Raw genomic sequence first — 15,373 nt, 5'->3', positions numbered from 1 at the left:
AGTGGACACCTCAGCTGTTCCTTGATGGAAGGGACGACAGAAGTTTAGAGGGAAGAGGAATTATTCCTGGTTGCCATCATTTACAGTTTCTTTAAATGGTAACCACTACTTTCAGGAACGTTACTATAGCGGAAATAACCAGTCAGCAGAGGCACTAACATATTGTTACGGGGTAGTTCCGCTTGGGATTGCAGAGAGCGGACACGGAAAACAGGGCTTTAAAACCACAGGCGTTTACTGCAGGCACCAGCCGACACTGCTCGACCGTCGTCTTCTTCACAAAAACTCAAGAGCTTCTTCTTCTTCCTTCCTTATGCATGCACCGCCTAATGTAACACTACCCCGCCGGCTGAAAAGCACCGTCCCGGTGCGTACTAGCGTCCACACCAGGGTCCGTGTAGTACGGCTTGAGGCGTGCAACATGGACCGTCTCAGTGCGAGGTGTGGAAGTATGGCGTGCGAGATGCAAAGGCACAATTTCGTAGGTCACTGGAGTCACTTGTCGTAAAATACGGTAGGGGCCTGTATATCGTGGCAAAAGTTTTTCCGAGAGGCCAACGCGGCGAGCTGGGGTCCAAAGCAACACGATAGAGCCGCAAGAATACTCGGTGTTGCGATGACAGGAATCATAGCGACGTTTCTGGGAGTGCTGGGAGGCTGTGAGTCGGTTGCGAGCAACAACGCGGGCAACGTCAGCTCGGGCTATGGCGTCACGGGCATATGAGCTGGTAGTGGCGACTGGAGGGAGCAGGCTGTCGAATGGAAGCAGAGGGTCACGGCCGTATAGAAGATAGAAGGGGGAGTAGCCGGAAGTGTTGTGACGCGACGAATTGTATGCGAATGTCACAAATGGCAGCGTGATGTCCCAGTCGCGGTGGTCATCAGACACGTACATAGACAGCATATCAGTCAATGTCCGGTTAAGGCGTTCGGTAAGCCCGTTCGTCTGTGGATGGTAGGCAGTCGTGAAAGAATGACGAACGTTGCACAACCGTAGGATCTCGTCGACTATACGCGCAAGAAAGCAACGGCCACGGTCGGTGAGCAGTTGGCGGGGAGCTCCATGGACGAGTATAACGTCGCTGAGGAGGAAAGCAGCGACATCGGTTGCACAACTGGTTGGTATTGCTCGTGTGACCGCGTAGCGTGTGGTGTAATCAGTGGCCACCGCAATCCATTTGTTCCCCGATGCGGAGAGCGGAAAAGGCCCTAGAAGGTCCAGACCCACGCGAGAAAACGGGTCTATGGGGATGTCGATCGGCTGCAGAAGTCCAGCTGGTAAAACTAATGGCTTTTTCCGGAGTTGACAGCGGTCACAAGCAGCCACGTATCGGCGGACTGTGCGGTAGAGGCCTGGCCAAAAAAACCGACGGCACACACTGTCATATGTGCGAGAGACGCCTAGATGACCCGCTGTCGGAACGTCGTGAAGCTGTTCAAGGACGGCTTTGCGTAGGTGCTGAGGGACGACTAGTAGAAGGTCAGGGCCATCAGGTCGCATATTGTGCCGGTATAAGGTGCCGTCGCGGAGCACAAACAAACGAAGGGCAGGGTCATGGCGATCGGCGCAGAGGCGACTGATAATTTCGCGAAGCTGAGGGTCCTGGCGTTGCTCACGGTAAATGTTGGAAAAGCCAGAAATAGAGAGCACGAAATCGTCATTGTCACATTCAGGTTGACTTGGCGGGTCGACTGGATGACGGGACAGGCAATCGGCGTCTCGATGCAACTGGCCAGACTTATAAACTACTGAAAAATTGTACTCCTGAAGGCGCAAGGCCCAACGTCCAAGGCGGCCAGTAGGGTCTTTGAGTGTAGAAAGCCAACACAAGGCGTGGTGGTCAGTGACTACTGTGAATGGCCGCCCATACAAGTAAGGGCGGAACTTCGTAATGGCCCAGACTAGGGCTAAGCACTCACGTTCAGTGATGGAATAATTCTGTTCGGCCTTAGAGAGGAGTCGGCTGGCATAGGCGATGACTCGAGGGGAGCCGAGCTGACGTTGTGCGAGAACGGCACCAATGCCATGACCACTTGCGTCGGTGCGTACTTCTGTGGGTGCTGATGGATTGAAGTGAGCCAACACAGGCGGACGGGTGAGGTGGGCAATAAGAGCGGCGAAGGCGGCCGAGTGTTCGTGGCCCCAGGAAAAGGAGACCTCTTTTTTCAGAAGCTGCGTGAGTGGACGGGCGATTTCCGCGAAGTTTGGTACAAATCGCCGGAAGTATGAGCAAAGTCCGAGGAAGCTACGCACGTCGCTGCTAGATTTCGGTATAGGAAAACCACTTACAGCGCGAATTTTGTCGGGGTCCGGCTGTATGCCATGGGTGTTGACCAAATGTCCGAGGATCTTGAGTTCCCGGCGACCAAAGCTACACTTCTTGGAGTTCAACTGAAGGCCAGCTCGTCGGAAGACGCCAAGAATAGCCGAAAGACGATGGAGGTGGCCCTCAAAGGTTGATGAAAATACGATGACGTCATCGAGGTAGCACATACATGTGGTCCATTTGAACCCGCGTAGTAAGGAGTCCATCATGCGCTCGAAGGTCGCAGGGGCATTACATAAGCCGAAAGGCATCACCTTGAATTGGTAGAGTCCATCCGGGGTGACAAAAGCCGTCTTCTCACGATCTCGTTCGTCAACAGAGATCTGCCAATATCCAGAACGGAGATCGATGGAGGAGAAGTAGTTGGCACCATGCAGGCAGTCGAGGGCGTCATCGATCCTAGGAAGAGGGTACACGTCTTTTTTTGTTATCTTGTTGAGGTGTCGATAATCTACGCAAAACCTCCAGCTGTTGTCTTTCTTTTTGACAAGTACTACCGGAGACGCCCAGGGGCTGCTCGACGGCTCAATAATGTTGCTGGCCAACATTTTGTCCACTTCTTCCTGAATGATATGGCGTTCTGAAAGAGCAACTCTGTAAGGCCGTCGGTGAACAGGGCGGGCATCTCCAGTATCTATGCGATGTGTGACGACGGACGTTTGGCCCAGGAATCCGTGACCGAAATCAAAAATGTCGCTGTACGACCGCAAAAGGCTGGCAAGGGCACTGGCATGATCGGGACGCAGATCAGAGGCAACCATGGCTGAGATGCGGTCCTCCGGACTATGTGACGAGGCAGGCTGTGCAGGTACCTCGGCGCGACGGTCGGACAGCACTGCAGAAATAGTAAATGTGGACAAAGGTGACAGCTCGGCAAGGTAAATGCCCTCCGGGAGAACTTGCGAGGACATGCTGAAGTTGAGTACGGGAATGTAGGTGAGGTTGTTCTCGACGTGTACAATGTTATGAGGTAGGGCGATGCTGTGTTGTAGAGTGACGTCGGTGATGGGGTTGACAACGTAGTCGCCGTCAGGAAGGGAGGGAAAAGGTGACATGGGCACGTATACTGCCGCCTCGGGAGGTAGGCGAGTAAATGTACTGGAGCGGAGGCGAGGCTGGGAATGGTCAGCACTAGGGTCGTGAACACAATGGGGCAGGGCTAGGCGCAGAAGTCCGGAGGAACAGTCGATGAGAGCGGAATGGGCTGTTAAAAAGTCTAGGCCTAAAATGACGTCTTGAGGACAAGTAGTAAGGACGGCGAATAGCACAGTTACGTGGTGGCCGGCGATGCTAACGCGCGCAGTGCACATTCCGATGATGGCAGCAGTGTTTCCGTCAGCAACTCGAACTGTAGAGGTGTTAGCGGGCGTAAGAACTTTTTTGAGGCGCTGGCGGAACGACGAACTAAGGACTGAAATATGGGCTCCAGTGTCAATGAGAGCGGGCACAGGGACTCTATCTACGAGGACATTGATCAGGTTGCGGCGTGGTGCGATGGTCGAGACACAGTTGGCTGTCCGGGTCGGTAACGCAGCGTCACGTCCGGGCGCTGCGTCGCCTAGTTTCCCGAGTAGGGGTCTTGGTACGTTGGGGACAAGCTGCGGCGAGGAGTAGGTGATCGGGAACGGTGGGCCTGTGGCGATGGCGAACGGCAAGGACGACGGACTTGCTAAATGTTTTCGGCACGGTGCTGTGCTGGGGTGACAGAAACGCGCCGCGGTGCATAATAGTCATGGCGGACAGGGCTGTAGTAGGGGTGAGAGGGGGGAGCCGGGCGGCTGCGACAATAGCGGGACGTATGGCCAGCCCGACAACAGACGAAGCAAATAGGCCTGTTGTCAGACGTGCGCCACTCAGCAGGATTGCGGGTGGTGTAGCGCGGTGTGTAGGGCGGTGTGTAGGGCGGGGTTGTCGTAGCAGCAGCAACCACTGGTATTGGCTGTGATGCAGGAGGTGGCGTGGTAGGATTGCAAACGAGGCCCACATTCGCGAATGCTTGGCGGACAACAGCCTGTATCATAGCTATTGTTGCCTCTGCAGGAGGTGTTGTAAGTGGAACAGGAGTCAAGGCCTCGATTTCCCTGCGGACGATGGTAGTGAGGTTATTCTGACTTGAAGGCGGCTGCAAAGTGGGCAGATCGTCGCATGAGGATGTAGTCGCCGTGTTGGGAAGGCGCGCAAACCGATGGACGATGCGGCGCTGCTTCGCCTGTTCGAAACGGCGACACACTTGCAGGACTGAGTCCACCGTAGAGCAGTCTTTGCAGATAAGTATATTGAATGCGTCATCGGCGATACCCTTAAGTATATGGCCTACTTTGTCAGCTTCGGTCATGGAGGTGTTTACCTTTCGACAGAGGGCGAGGACGTCCTGTATGTAGGCAAGGTAAGATTCGGTTGACGATTGAGCGCGAGTAGCCAGGTCGTTTTTGGCTGCGAGAGCTCGCCCAATTGGCTTGCCGAACAAGTCCTTAAGTTTTTGCTTGCAGATGTCCCAAGTAGGCATCTCCTGTTCGTGGTTGGTAAACCAGGTCTTCGCAGTTCCCGCGAGATAAAAGATGATGTTTGCGAGCATTATGCTAGCATCCCAACGGTTATTCTTGCCGCACCTTTCGTATTCGTCGAGCCAATCTTCAACATCCGTCTTGTCTTCGCCGTTAAAAATAGGCGGATGGCGGATTTTGGTTAAGACCATGTGGGCAGCTGGAGTGTCCGGAGCGGGAGATGTGTCCTGGGAAGCCATGCTTACTGTGGCAGTCGGTGGTGTGAGTTCGGGGAGATGGCGTCCACTGCGCAAATCCAGATTTCTGGCGCAGAAATACGGGGAGCTGTGGCCAGGGGGATCGAAAGCACCTCCACCAAGATGTTACGGGGTAGTTCCGCTTGGGATTGCAGAGAGCGGACACGGAAAACAGGGCTTTAAAACCACAGGCGTTTACTGCAGGCACCAGCCGACACTGCTCGACCGTCGTCGTCTTCACAAAAACTCAAGAGCTTCTTCCTTCCTTATGCATGCACCGCCTAATGTAACAATATTATAACCATAAGAACCACAACGTGTTTCTAAATGCGTAGCGGGCAACCTTTAACTCTTTCCTGATGCCTAATATATCTTTCACACAGTAAGGTGTAGTTCCGGTTGGCTAGAAAAAAAGAGAACAAAAATAAAACAAAAAGGAAGACGACGAAGGGCGATAGAATACAAGGGCTTCGAGACCACTCCCGTTCTAATACACATATACGATCTTATAGTTGCTCAGAATACTTGTTTTGCACGTTAATGTCCATAATGCAGTTTCTCTTACAGATCCTGTAAACGCTATAGATAGCAAGCGTTTAGATAACGTTTAGCACATTGAAAAGAGACGACCAGGCTTTTATGAGACAACTTGCGCGAGATAAGTTTTATGAGGCTGTAGTTTGTTGCTAATGCCTGTTCATACGGCTAAAAGATCAGTTTGTATTCAAGAAAGGCAGTGCGAAACAAGGGAGCGAGTGACGATGGGCAGGAGAAGTCGTGACACTAGACAGGCCGAGTAAGAGACGTAAGCACACCCAACAGCCGTGAGGCGTTTATTTTTCTTGAACATCCTATGTCATCGTGGAGTAGAAACAACAACTTTACAACCACAGTTACAAATGGCAACGCAGGCAGAAGAAAACAATCAGCGCGGAGTGTGACGTAACACGAACTTGGACCCCATCACGTGGCGAGTGTCGGCCTCTGGAACAGCCACGACGACCACCACGACGAAGAGAATCTCCAAGAACCGTCGGTTGGGCCAAGCATACAAAAATACATACGCAGCTCTCATTTTGGGCAGAGCTGACTCTTTTTCTTTTTAGCGTTATTTGTTCATCTTTTACGCTCTTTTTTTCAGGTTCTCAGCTGGGTACTGTGTGTGCATGTGCAATGGCTTCTTTGCGGATACATGTCACGTGGTCTAGCGCAACTCTTGCTGCGCACGGGGTAAGTGTACGTGTGAGGTGTGACGCTTAGCTTAGCATGAGACAGGGATGGCGACTCTGGGCTGCTCGCGCTTTGCTCTGCGTGCGATGGTTCCATTTCAGCTTCGGTCATTTTGAGCAGCCATCTCGAAAAGGATGGCGCTTAACTCAATTCTTCTTTTTTCTCTTCTGATCGCCTTATGCTCCCTTGGGGATTGAGCAGATATGTGGAACGATTTTGCTGTTTGTAGATTGGCTGTAACATCGCACGCAAAGCGATATGAATTGAGGGCATTTCTGTCTAACAACCCAACATGACACTTGTATAGAGTGAAAACAATTTTGCGGCAAGGGCCGTTCGACAAATCCGACAAAGCGAGAGCTTTTTAAATCTCGAGCCTTGCCACATTAGGATTACATGCTTGCAGATGACAACAGAATAGCGACAAACTTGCTAAATTTGTTACTGTCATTATATCCGCTATGTGCCGTTATTAAGATGTATCTATTGATAAAAAGCACAACAGTCGATTTTGTACTCATCAACATTTAATGTCTGAAAGTGTGTGGTCTTCGCTCACTGAGTTTTGATATCGTTTGCCTAAGTTTAGCACAAGAATACTACACTGGCGCCGAAAATGAGCCTATTTCAACAGAAGCACTGGAGGTAATATTTACTGCTCGTCGCGATTACCCCGACCGTAACATTATTCCTCAAAAATAACAAACACGTAGTAACCGAGAGGCATTTTGTCGTTCAGGGATGAAGTGTTCTTTTTTTTCACCTCGTGAAGCACAGATGCTTTCTTTCAAGTCTCGTCGAGTGGTTCGAATAGCAAGTTTTTACGACGAGATGTCCCTCGACAAAGGACGCACTATATGCCTCCGCTGCAGATCCGGCCAGAGGATTGCAACATGAAAGCCATTTGCTTTGTGTTACAAGTATGGTAGTGCTTATGTATGCATAAGCTGGGCCTAGTATATGCGCACGTAAGAAAGAAATAAGATAAAAAAATATTAAAAAGAACACCAACTAGAAAAAGGGGGCTAAAAGCGCCCAAATCTTCCAGGAAACCCATTTCCTCCGTGTCCTATTTCACAACGGCTGGAGAAGCCAGCGGCGGCAGGCCTCATTGAAAGAACCGTGTAGGGAGCCAGGCAGGAGAAACGGCGAACGGCGGCGATTCGGCACTCGATGAACCACAAAGAAGAGGGTTGGCCGTTTTTTTTTTTCTCTGTATAGAAGAAGTTCGCCTCTGCCAGCAAGGAGCGCGCTGGGCGGACGCGCTTTCGAGTGTCGCCGTTCCAGGGAACAAATTTACGGCGTCACGCGATATCCAGGCTCCTCTCCGTCTCGTCCCCTCGATTGGGCTCCCTCCATTGCACCGTCCCTTCCCCTTTTTCTACCGGTGGCTTCGTTCTCTTAAGACGTGTCCCCTTCTTTGCCTCGAAGCACGGAGAGGCTTCTCCCGCGGCGCGACGATGTCTCAGTCTCCCGCGGCGTTGTTGCGTTTTCCGAGCGTGTGGCGAGAAGGAGGGGAGGATCGGGTTTACGACCGCTGCGGCCTGCCTTTTACGAGCTCGTAAAAAATCTGCATAACTTTCCCTTGGTCGTCGTCGGCCGCTGCCTTCAGTCGCGTGCGCCGACAGCTCCAGAGGCGTGTTCGTCGAGATTGAGGCGATTATTACCATACTTTTTTTCTTCTTTTTCTCGCGGGAGACGAGCACTCTGGGAAAGGCGCTCATTTTTGTTGCTCCCTATGCTCGTACGCTTGATTTGCCCGCACCCACGCCCAAAGAAAGGAGAGGGTAGTCTTGCAATCTAAGCACATGATTTTCTCCACCGTCGCATGCGCTGTTGCAACCTGAATAGAGCCTGATGAGGGGCGTCAGCGCAATTTTGTTGTGAAACATTCTCATGCTTTGTTATTATTTTTTGTTGAGGTTTGGTTTATTCGGTAACGCCGCACTTAACCCCTTGACCCATCTCTGACCCGATGTGGCGGCCTGGAGCGTGTAACGTGTTAGCGCCCTCTAATTTCATTCATTTATTCGCGCACCAGTGGACCGGATGAGAAACACAAATGACAACAGACGCAGTACGTGGCCTTGCGATAAAATAAACCAAAAGGCTTATTTTCATTTGTGCGTACGTATTTAAAGCCTACTGCAATGATTCAGAAAGCCACTCTAATATAACGATGTTGCGTATATATCACTGTGGAAGCTCTGCCACGTAGCAGTTACGCGCAGAAATAGAGAGATTAAGAAAGAAAGAGAGAAAGAAGGAAAGAAAGAAAGAGAAGGAAAGAAAGGAAGAAGGAAAGAAATAGAGGAAGAAAGAGAGAGAGCGAGGGAAAGAGAGAGAGAGGAAGTGGCCACGGCAGACGTCAAGCAGGAAGTTATATATGTATTTTTTCCTCCGTTGCAAAGAGGATATATCATTCCTCCGTTTGCTGTGGCTGCCGCGGAATGTCAGGCGCGCCTTGTTTTTTCTCCTTCACCGTTTGCTTTTTCAAAGCAACGCTCGCTCCATCTTGTGCGGCAGAACCGCACACATCACTCGCACTTTTGTCAGCCTACGCTTTCTCGTTTATTTTTTTAAAATATCCGTTCCCGGCTTGCCTGACGTGTTTGTTATTTGAAGACTGGCTCTCTCTTGCTTGTTATAGGCACCGATAGAGCGCCGTTCGTCTTCTTCCGGGATGCGTAGCTGTTTTTTTTTAAAATCTCCCACTTTTGCTTGTTTTCTAAAAAACAACGGTGAACGACAGGTAAGCTTGCAAACTGCGAATCCAGCGTGCGGGAGGAGAAAACAAAAACAAAAAAAAAATTCTCTTTGGTTCGCCAGACAGGTCGCAAACATTTCCGACGTTAACCGTATGGTAGGAAAACGCAAAGATGAGAGCTGGAAAGGTGACTGCGATCAGGTCGAAAAAAGGAGTTCTTCAGCGCGAATAACGACGGCAAACGAATTAAAGATACAAAGCGGTGGACACGGCTGAACGGGCTCCCCGGAAGGCATCCGCAGTGCGCGCGTTTGTCGAAAATTTTCTTCGTTGTTTGTCCGTAATACGTTCGTTTTGTTCCCCTCGTTAGAAAGCACATAATTCTCTTACACAGCGCTGCTGCGAGACAGCGAGCCGCGTAATAAAAACAGGACGCTTTTGCACGTAAGAGGTAGAAAGGGACTATTAAAACTCCCTCCCTCTCGCAAATCAGTCAGGAAGGAGGTTATTGCTGCCTTAAATCTAGGAATCTCGCTTATAAAGTCTCCCTTTAACGTGCCGCCAGCTCTGGTGTTTTGTTTTTGTGTGGAAAACTGTTTTAAAACACGGAGTGCAGCGGGAAAAACCGGAATTAGGGGAGCCGTGTTTGCAGGGACGAGCAAAAAGTGCGCGCATTAACCAGGGAGACACTAGAAATAGGATTTAATTTGTGTCTGCTTTTTTTCATCTTCCCTTTCTTTCTTTATATCCCCGTGGTTTGACGCGCATGGATCGATAAAGCAGAGGCTCTAGCGAGCAGCAGGAACGGCGCGGAATAGATCAGGAGGAAAGCACAGAAGACAAAAGTAAGAACAATGAAAATAGATAATGTAGCAGTCTAGCTGTCTGCATAATATACTATGAACCAAACTGCTGCTGTTTGCCCTTTTTGTTGATTTTTTTTTTATTTCCTACTGCATAAAAAGAGACTAACCCAACGGAGCGCCGCTGTCGAGCCCGAACGTAATCCGGAAAAGATAATTACCAGTAGTTTGTCCTGTCTACTATACTGTCGTTAGTTTGGTTTATACCGCCTGTGCGCTGGAGTTTCGTAATTGAAGTATGCAGTTGACGCTTCTTTCTGCTTCTACTGCAGCGGGGGCATTACTATTCAGGGACTGCGGTTTCAGTGCGAAACAGGCGTAGGAGACGAGGCTTACAAGATGGAGTCTGTGGACGCTTTAGCCAGAAATGACTTTTCCCGTGAGAAATGCCAGCTCGGTTGAGAGAGGAAATTTTCTATGTTCAGAGTGCTTTGAGCAGCTCTCTCGCTCACTCCCGGATAAACGAAAAAAAAAAGAAAGCGTCGACTAGGTTAAATCAAAGTTGGCTTCACTGAGAGGCATTTATTTAGTGAGGAGAAGCCAATTGTAAAGTTCGTGAGAGGAAAAAAAAAACGATTTTTAACGAGCGCCGCAGAAAGCTGCGCGTATAGCCTTCCATGAGAACATTGAAAAAAGCAAGCTTTTGAATCGACATATAAACTCAGAGACGGCATGCGCAGTGTTTTAAAGGTTTGCTTGTGGTTCCGCCGATGCCTAAGCTTACGCCCAGCTTCTAACAGAATATAACCACACACTACTATCATTTGACGGTGCAGTGACAACGCGACGTCCGGAATATTCACAATGTCATTTGTTTCAAGCTTGAATGATCATGTAGATTTTGTTCATTGGACAATCGGACACTGTTTGGCAAATATGCATCCTTTGCAGCTTGCGTTGGGCTTGTTCTGCACGAAGAAAGCGCTGACGCTGTACAGTCGAAGCCTAGTTCAGTTGTTGCGAAAGTTACATGAAGTGAGGTCGTCTAAAAAAATATACCTCCATCGGTGGCAACCTAAACCATTTTCAAATACACCTAGTACGTACGGCCCACGAACAGTGAAGCTCTATGTGCGCACAGCTCTCCAGAGTCGCCATCCGCGCCGTGGTTACAAGAGCACGAGAATTCGTTCAAACGAGTACACTCGTCAAGTTCACACGTGCTGCACTTTCAAAAAAACGCGGGGGTAGGTGTGCATGAAACACGTGACACACCGACCACTGAGTCACACAGGAGCATGCGCACACACACTCTGATCGCACACACGCACGCACGCGCACATTTACACACACACAAGCAGTGTTCCTGTCCCGGCTGTTCTCACAACGCGCTGCGGGTGAGGACAGGGGGCGTGGCGTAGTACGTTGCACCAGGTCCCTTGGGCGTGCACGCAGAGCGCGCGCAGTGTTCTGTCCCTGTTTGCACACACTCTAAACACATGAATACGCCTATATGGGAATAAAAAGGGAGTAAGTTGTCCTATAGTTCACTCTCTTTTAACTCATTTTTGTTTAGAGCGCAGGATGTGATTTCGTAGAGACTTATGCGCATAAATTTCGCTCGGCAGATGAGCGTCTCGTCACGCACGCCAGGAGGAGAGGCCTATGGTAGTAAAGTACAAATAAATAAAAAAAACGCCAGTTGATAACACTGAGCCACGGTCCACGGCGTCCTTATTACTACGCTGGCCAATCACAACAGTAAATGAAATAAGCTTTTCGGTGTTTGACTATATTAAACAAGCCAGACATCAAAATTCTAGAGCTTATAATTTTTTTCTTATTATTAGCTTCTTGTTCAAGTAGCAAGAAAAGTTTTAACTATCGACTACTTTTTTGTCGTCGAATTCGGTGCGGCGCTTCTGAATGTGGGTGAAGCTTCGCTGCAGGCTTAAGTTGTATCCGACTATAGATGTCAACTGTGTCCGGCTCTTTGCTTTACTCCATGTTATATCAACTATCATGGACGAGTGGAGCGCGAACGGCCAATGTAAACAACTAGGTGGAAAACAGGCTTTGGCTATGCGGAAATACGTAACGGTGTTATTACATCCCGACTGAAATCAATGGTCACGGCACCCATAACCTGTCATGACTCAATTCGGGAATGAACGAGTAACTCTGTCACAATTCGGTCCTTATCTACGAAGATATTATATTGAGTTCCCATTCTAACTGCTTTCTCGTCAACAGCAGTTGATTGATTCTTCCGACATTTGAATATTCCGACATTTATTTATATCCAAGCTGTCCGAAATTTCTGTGTTGCAGGCAGTCCACATAATAGCTGACATAAGAGACCCTGTACGTGCAGAAGCTATGGAGCTTCATATGTTGGATTTCGCAAGTAGCTTTGCCATGCGTATGTGCAGAAGCTACTTGCAAGCCAACAACATAGGAATGGTCTCAGTTGCTTTGTAACGGCAAAAAACTTTTATAAATTCAATGAGCACAGGAAAACAGGCTGTGACACCTGCCTGTGACACCTGGCTACGGCATCTTGCAGTGACACCTGCGAGATTCAAGCACCATGAAAAAAAAAAACAAAACCTTAGATGAATTGCAACTGGCACTGAGCGCAAGTTCCTAGCTCTAGAGATTGACGAGGTCGTTGAACCGATCTGCGTTAGCACCCTGGTTACTCAACTAGTTGGACTGTACGCATAGCCAAGGAGAAAGTCTGCTTCCGCATACGAGCCATAATTTCTTTCTAAATAAAGATGTTATAATGTTTTCATGCATGCCGGCAAAGTCAGCTCCTTCCTAACCCTCCTCCATCTACCTCCCCGCCCGTTCCGCACTTTTTCTCGGCGGTAGTACTTTAATGCATGAGCAGTGCCTTCGCATGAGTAACACCGCTCTTCACCCGTGAAATGATTTTTACTAAAGCGTCAAGCTGGGGCCAACCCGTGTGATCCCACGAAGTTCTTGCCCCTAGCCGCCTGACCACTGCAGGCACAAAAAGTTGACCGCCTGACGTATCTCACGACCCTCAAAAAACCCAATAAAATAAGCAGCGCGAATGGTTTCTCGGGAGTACCAAGGGTTTGCGCAGGGATGCATAACAGTGAACTCTAATAGGAGAAGCACCAAGAGAGCGTGCCTCTGTAAGGACACAGGCGTTAAAATACTGTCAAAAAGATTAACCTAGCAATTCATTGCAGACTTTTATTGAAACTGTCTATGCACTCTTTTATGCTGCCCCGTTATAATTAAATTCCGAACGCGCGTTGTGTGCTGAGCGCGCTCGAGGCTCGGCGGAAAACTCGATGTTTACCCTAGCAAAGGATATGACCGCTCGATCTATACCAGTTCACCTCCCTCCCCTGACCTCCTTCCTTTTTGCGGACAATACGTAGGGCTCAACACCGGAATGCAAATTCAGACGACTGAGGATCCTTGTTTTCACTCTTCGGTTAGATGAGTTTTCCCGTACGCTAAGGTCCGAACAGGCAGTGCAGTGTAGCGTAGCTGTCTACTCTCTCTGCTTTATTTTATAAATACGGCAACTGTGGAAAAAAAAAAGCAAGGATTCGAAGGAAGGCAGGCCAGTATAAGAACAGAGCTAACCGTTTCAATATGCGAAAATAAATTGAGCATATGAAGCAAGGAATGGAAAAACAGTCAGCTGATCCGTTTGAGCAATGCGATTTCCGTAGTGGTGCCGCAGTTTCGCTACCATCGACACGCGTAATGCATAACTAACAAAGAAAAAAAGTCCCATTCACAAATATTTAGATACGCAAGGTAGGTTCGTAACCGGCCTCGATTTGTGAGTGGTCTTGACTCGTATTAGATGTCGTCTCACTGGTTCTAGTGATTGGCCAACGCCAGTCAATGACCAGCTGAACTTGCGCGTCAACAGCATCATGCATTCTGCTCTGTTCTTTTTCTCCATGAAGATGATTAGTGTGAGTAGTTGGTGGCTTTCAAAAATTATATTTCGATATTAATTCGCTGCAGGAGACTTGACAGAGCTCCGTCTTTGTTACAAAATCACTAATGCGTCCCTTCTGCGCGCTGCTCAGTAGTGAATTGTTAGCTAAAAGTAGCGAACCGCTGTTGTTTTATATGTCTAAAATTGAACGTGTAGAGCCGTCACGATGTTTTACCACCTTCTAAACACAGTATATAACGGCAAGGGTGGCTCGAGTTCGGTACAGATACAAATGTCCCTATTCTGTGGAAACAAATTGTACTCCTAAATTTTGTGTCGCTTCAGTTGGTGTAGTCAACGAAATCAGCGGCAATGCTCGCAGCATCGTGAGCAAATGAATCTTCCAGGCACACGGTACGATATGGAACGCACTGTGTGGTTTCGCAGCATCTACCATGAACGACAATTTTATCAACGATTTCATGAGCCAGTGATCAGTTATCGTAAGATCGTCCCGTTTGAGAAAGTACCAGAAGCCTTTTTACTACGAAATGGAAACCCGTTGCAACCGCAACTCCGAAGCTGTTGAGTGAACATGACAGCTGTATCATAACGCTAGATCCTGCTAACGAGCGTACACACTGCTATCACTTGAATGAGTGAGATGCCATCGTGATATTTCAGCACCTGAATAAACAGTCACCATCTACGCCGGCAAGCAAGGACGCCCTTCCTAGATCCTCTGTTGTAAGCTACGCGGTGACGGAAACTAACGGCCAGTCACAGAAGGAGATAACCACAATCCTGGTGAAAACAGGTCCAAGCCAGGAGTATTGAAAAAAGGACATTCAATAATGGGATATCCGCTGTGCTCTTCAAGATGGCTCCCTGGCGAAATGTATTAGCGTTTCTAAATAAGCGCCTTTCTTTCTTTCTGTAGCGCGCACAACCAGCATGGAATTCGATATAAGCCTGCGCGATGCGAGACACGCTTAAGGGACCCGGTGCGTGAGCGTTTCGCACACTGTTCCGTGGGCGCGGGAGGCGGCGGGGTGGGCGTCGCCCTACTAGACGCCCTCCTGGGGCTCGGCGGTGGGCTTGGCGGGCCGGCACTTGCTCTTGTAGATGAGGAAGAGCGTGAAGAGCGTGATGATGGCGCCCAGCGTGGCCGCGATGCGCAGACCCGTCATGGGGTCGTAGGCGGCGTAGTACTGCGACCGGGCCGCCTCGGGCGTCAGCGTGGACGTGGTGAAGAGGATGCGGCCTCCGCCGTGGTACAGGTACGGCGACAGCGTCGTGCTCGACGGCAGCGGGACGCCGCTGGTGCCGGCAGCCGGCGCCACCGGAGAGAAGGGGCCGGTGGACAGCGGGTCGGCCGTCCCTTCTACACCGCCGCCCGTCCAGTTGGAGCCACTCGCGCCGTCCATCGGGGAACGAGCTCGCCTGCGGTAAAAAAACGAGTGCAGCGGTGAGGGCGGGAAACACAAGTCACATGCTTCGGTTCGGTTTATTGGTTTATTGGGGTTTAACGTCCCAAAGCGATTCAAGCTGTGAAGGGCGCCGTAGTGAATGGCTCCGGAAATTTCGACCAACTGGGATTCTTTAACGTGTGCTGCCGCCGCACAGTAC

The 15,373-nt window shown here is 49.7% G+C and overlaps 1 protein-coding gene across 4 annotated transcripts in view; it reads right to left on the bottom strand.

Annotated features, from left to right (window-relative positions):
• Positions 1 to 5,877: 5,877 nt before the first annotated feature.
• Positions 5,878 to 15,373, bottom strand: part of LOC149372217 (uncharacterized) — a 125,073-nt gene continuing 115,577 nt past the window's right edge. For all 4 annotated transcript variants that reach the window (XM_089566615.1, XM_089566616.1, XM_089566618.1 and 1 more), the window contains exon 2: positions 5,878 to 15,187. In XM_089566615.1, coding sequence (XP_089422741.1) covers positions 14,812 to 15,187 — 376 coding nt within the window. In that variant the 3' untranslated portion in view covers positions 5,878 to 14,811. The remainder of the gene's footprint in view (positions 15,188 to 15,373) is intronic.

Source organism: Amblyomma mixtum, chromosome 1 (assembly GCF_055824585.1).
Source record: "Amblyomma mixtum isolate Tamu chromosome 1, ASM5582458v1, whole genome shotgun sequence".
Taxonomy (NCBI): domain Eukaryota; kingdom Metazoa; phylum Arthropoda; class Arachnida; order Ixodida; family Ixodidae; genus Amblyomma; species Amblyomma mixtum.
The sequence above is the reverse complement of the archived record's forward strand: the minus strand, read 5'-3'. Positions and strand labels throughout refer to the sequence as shown.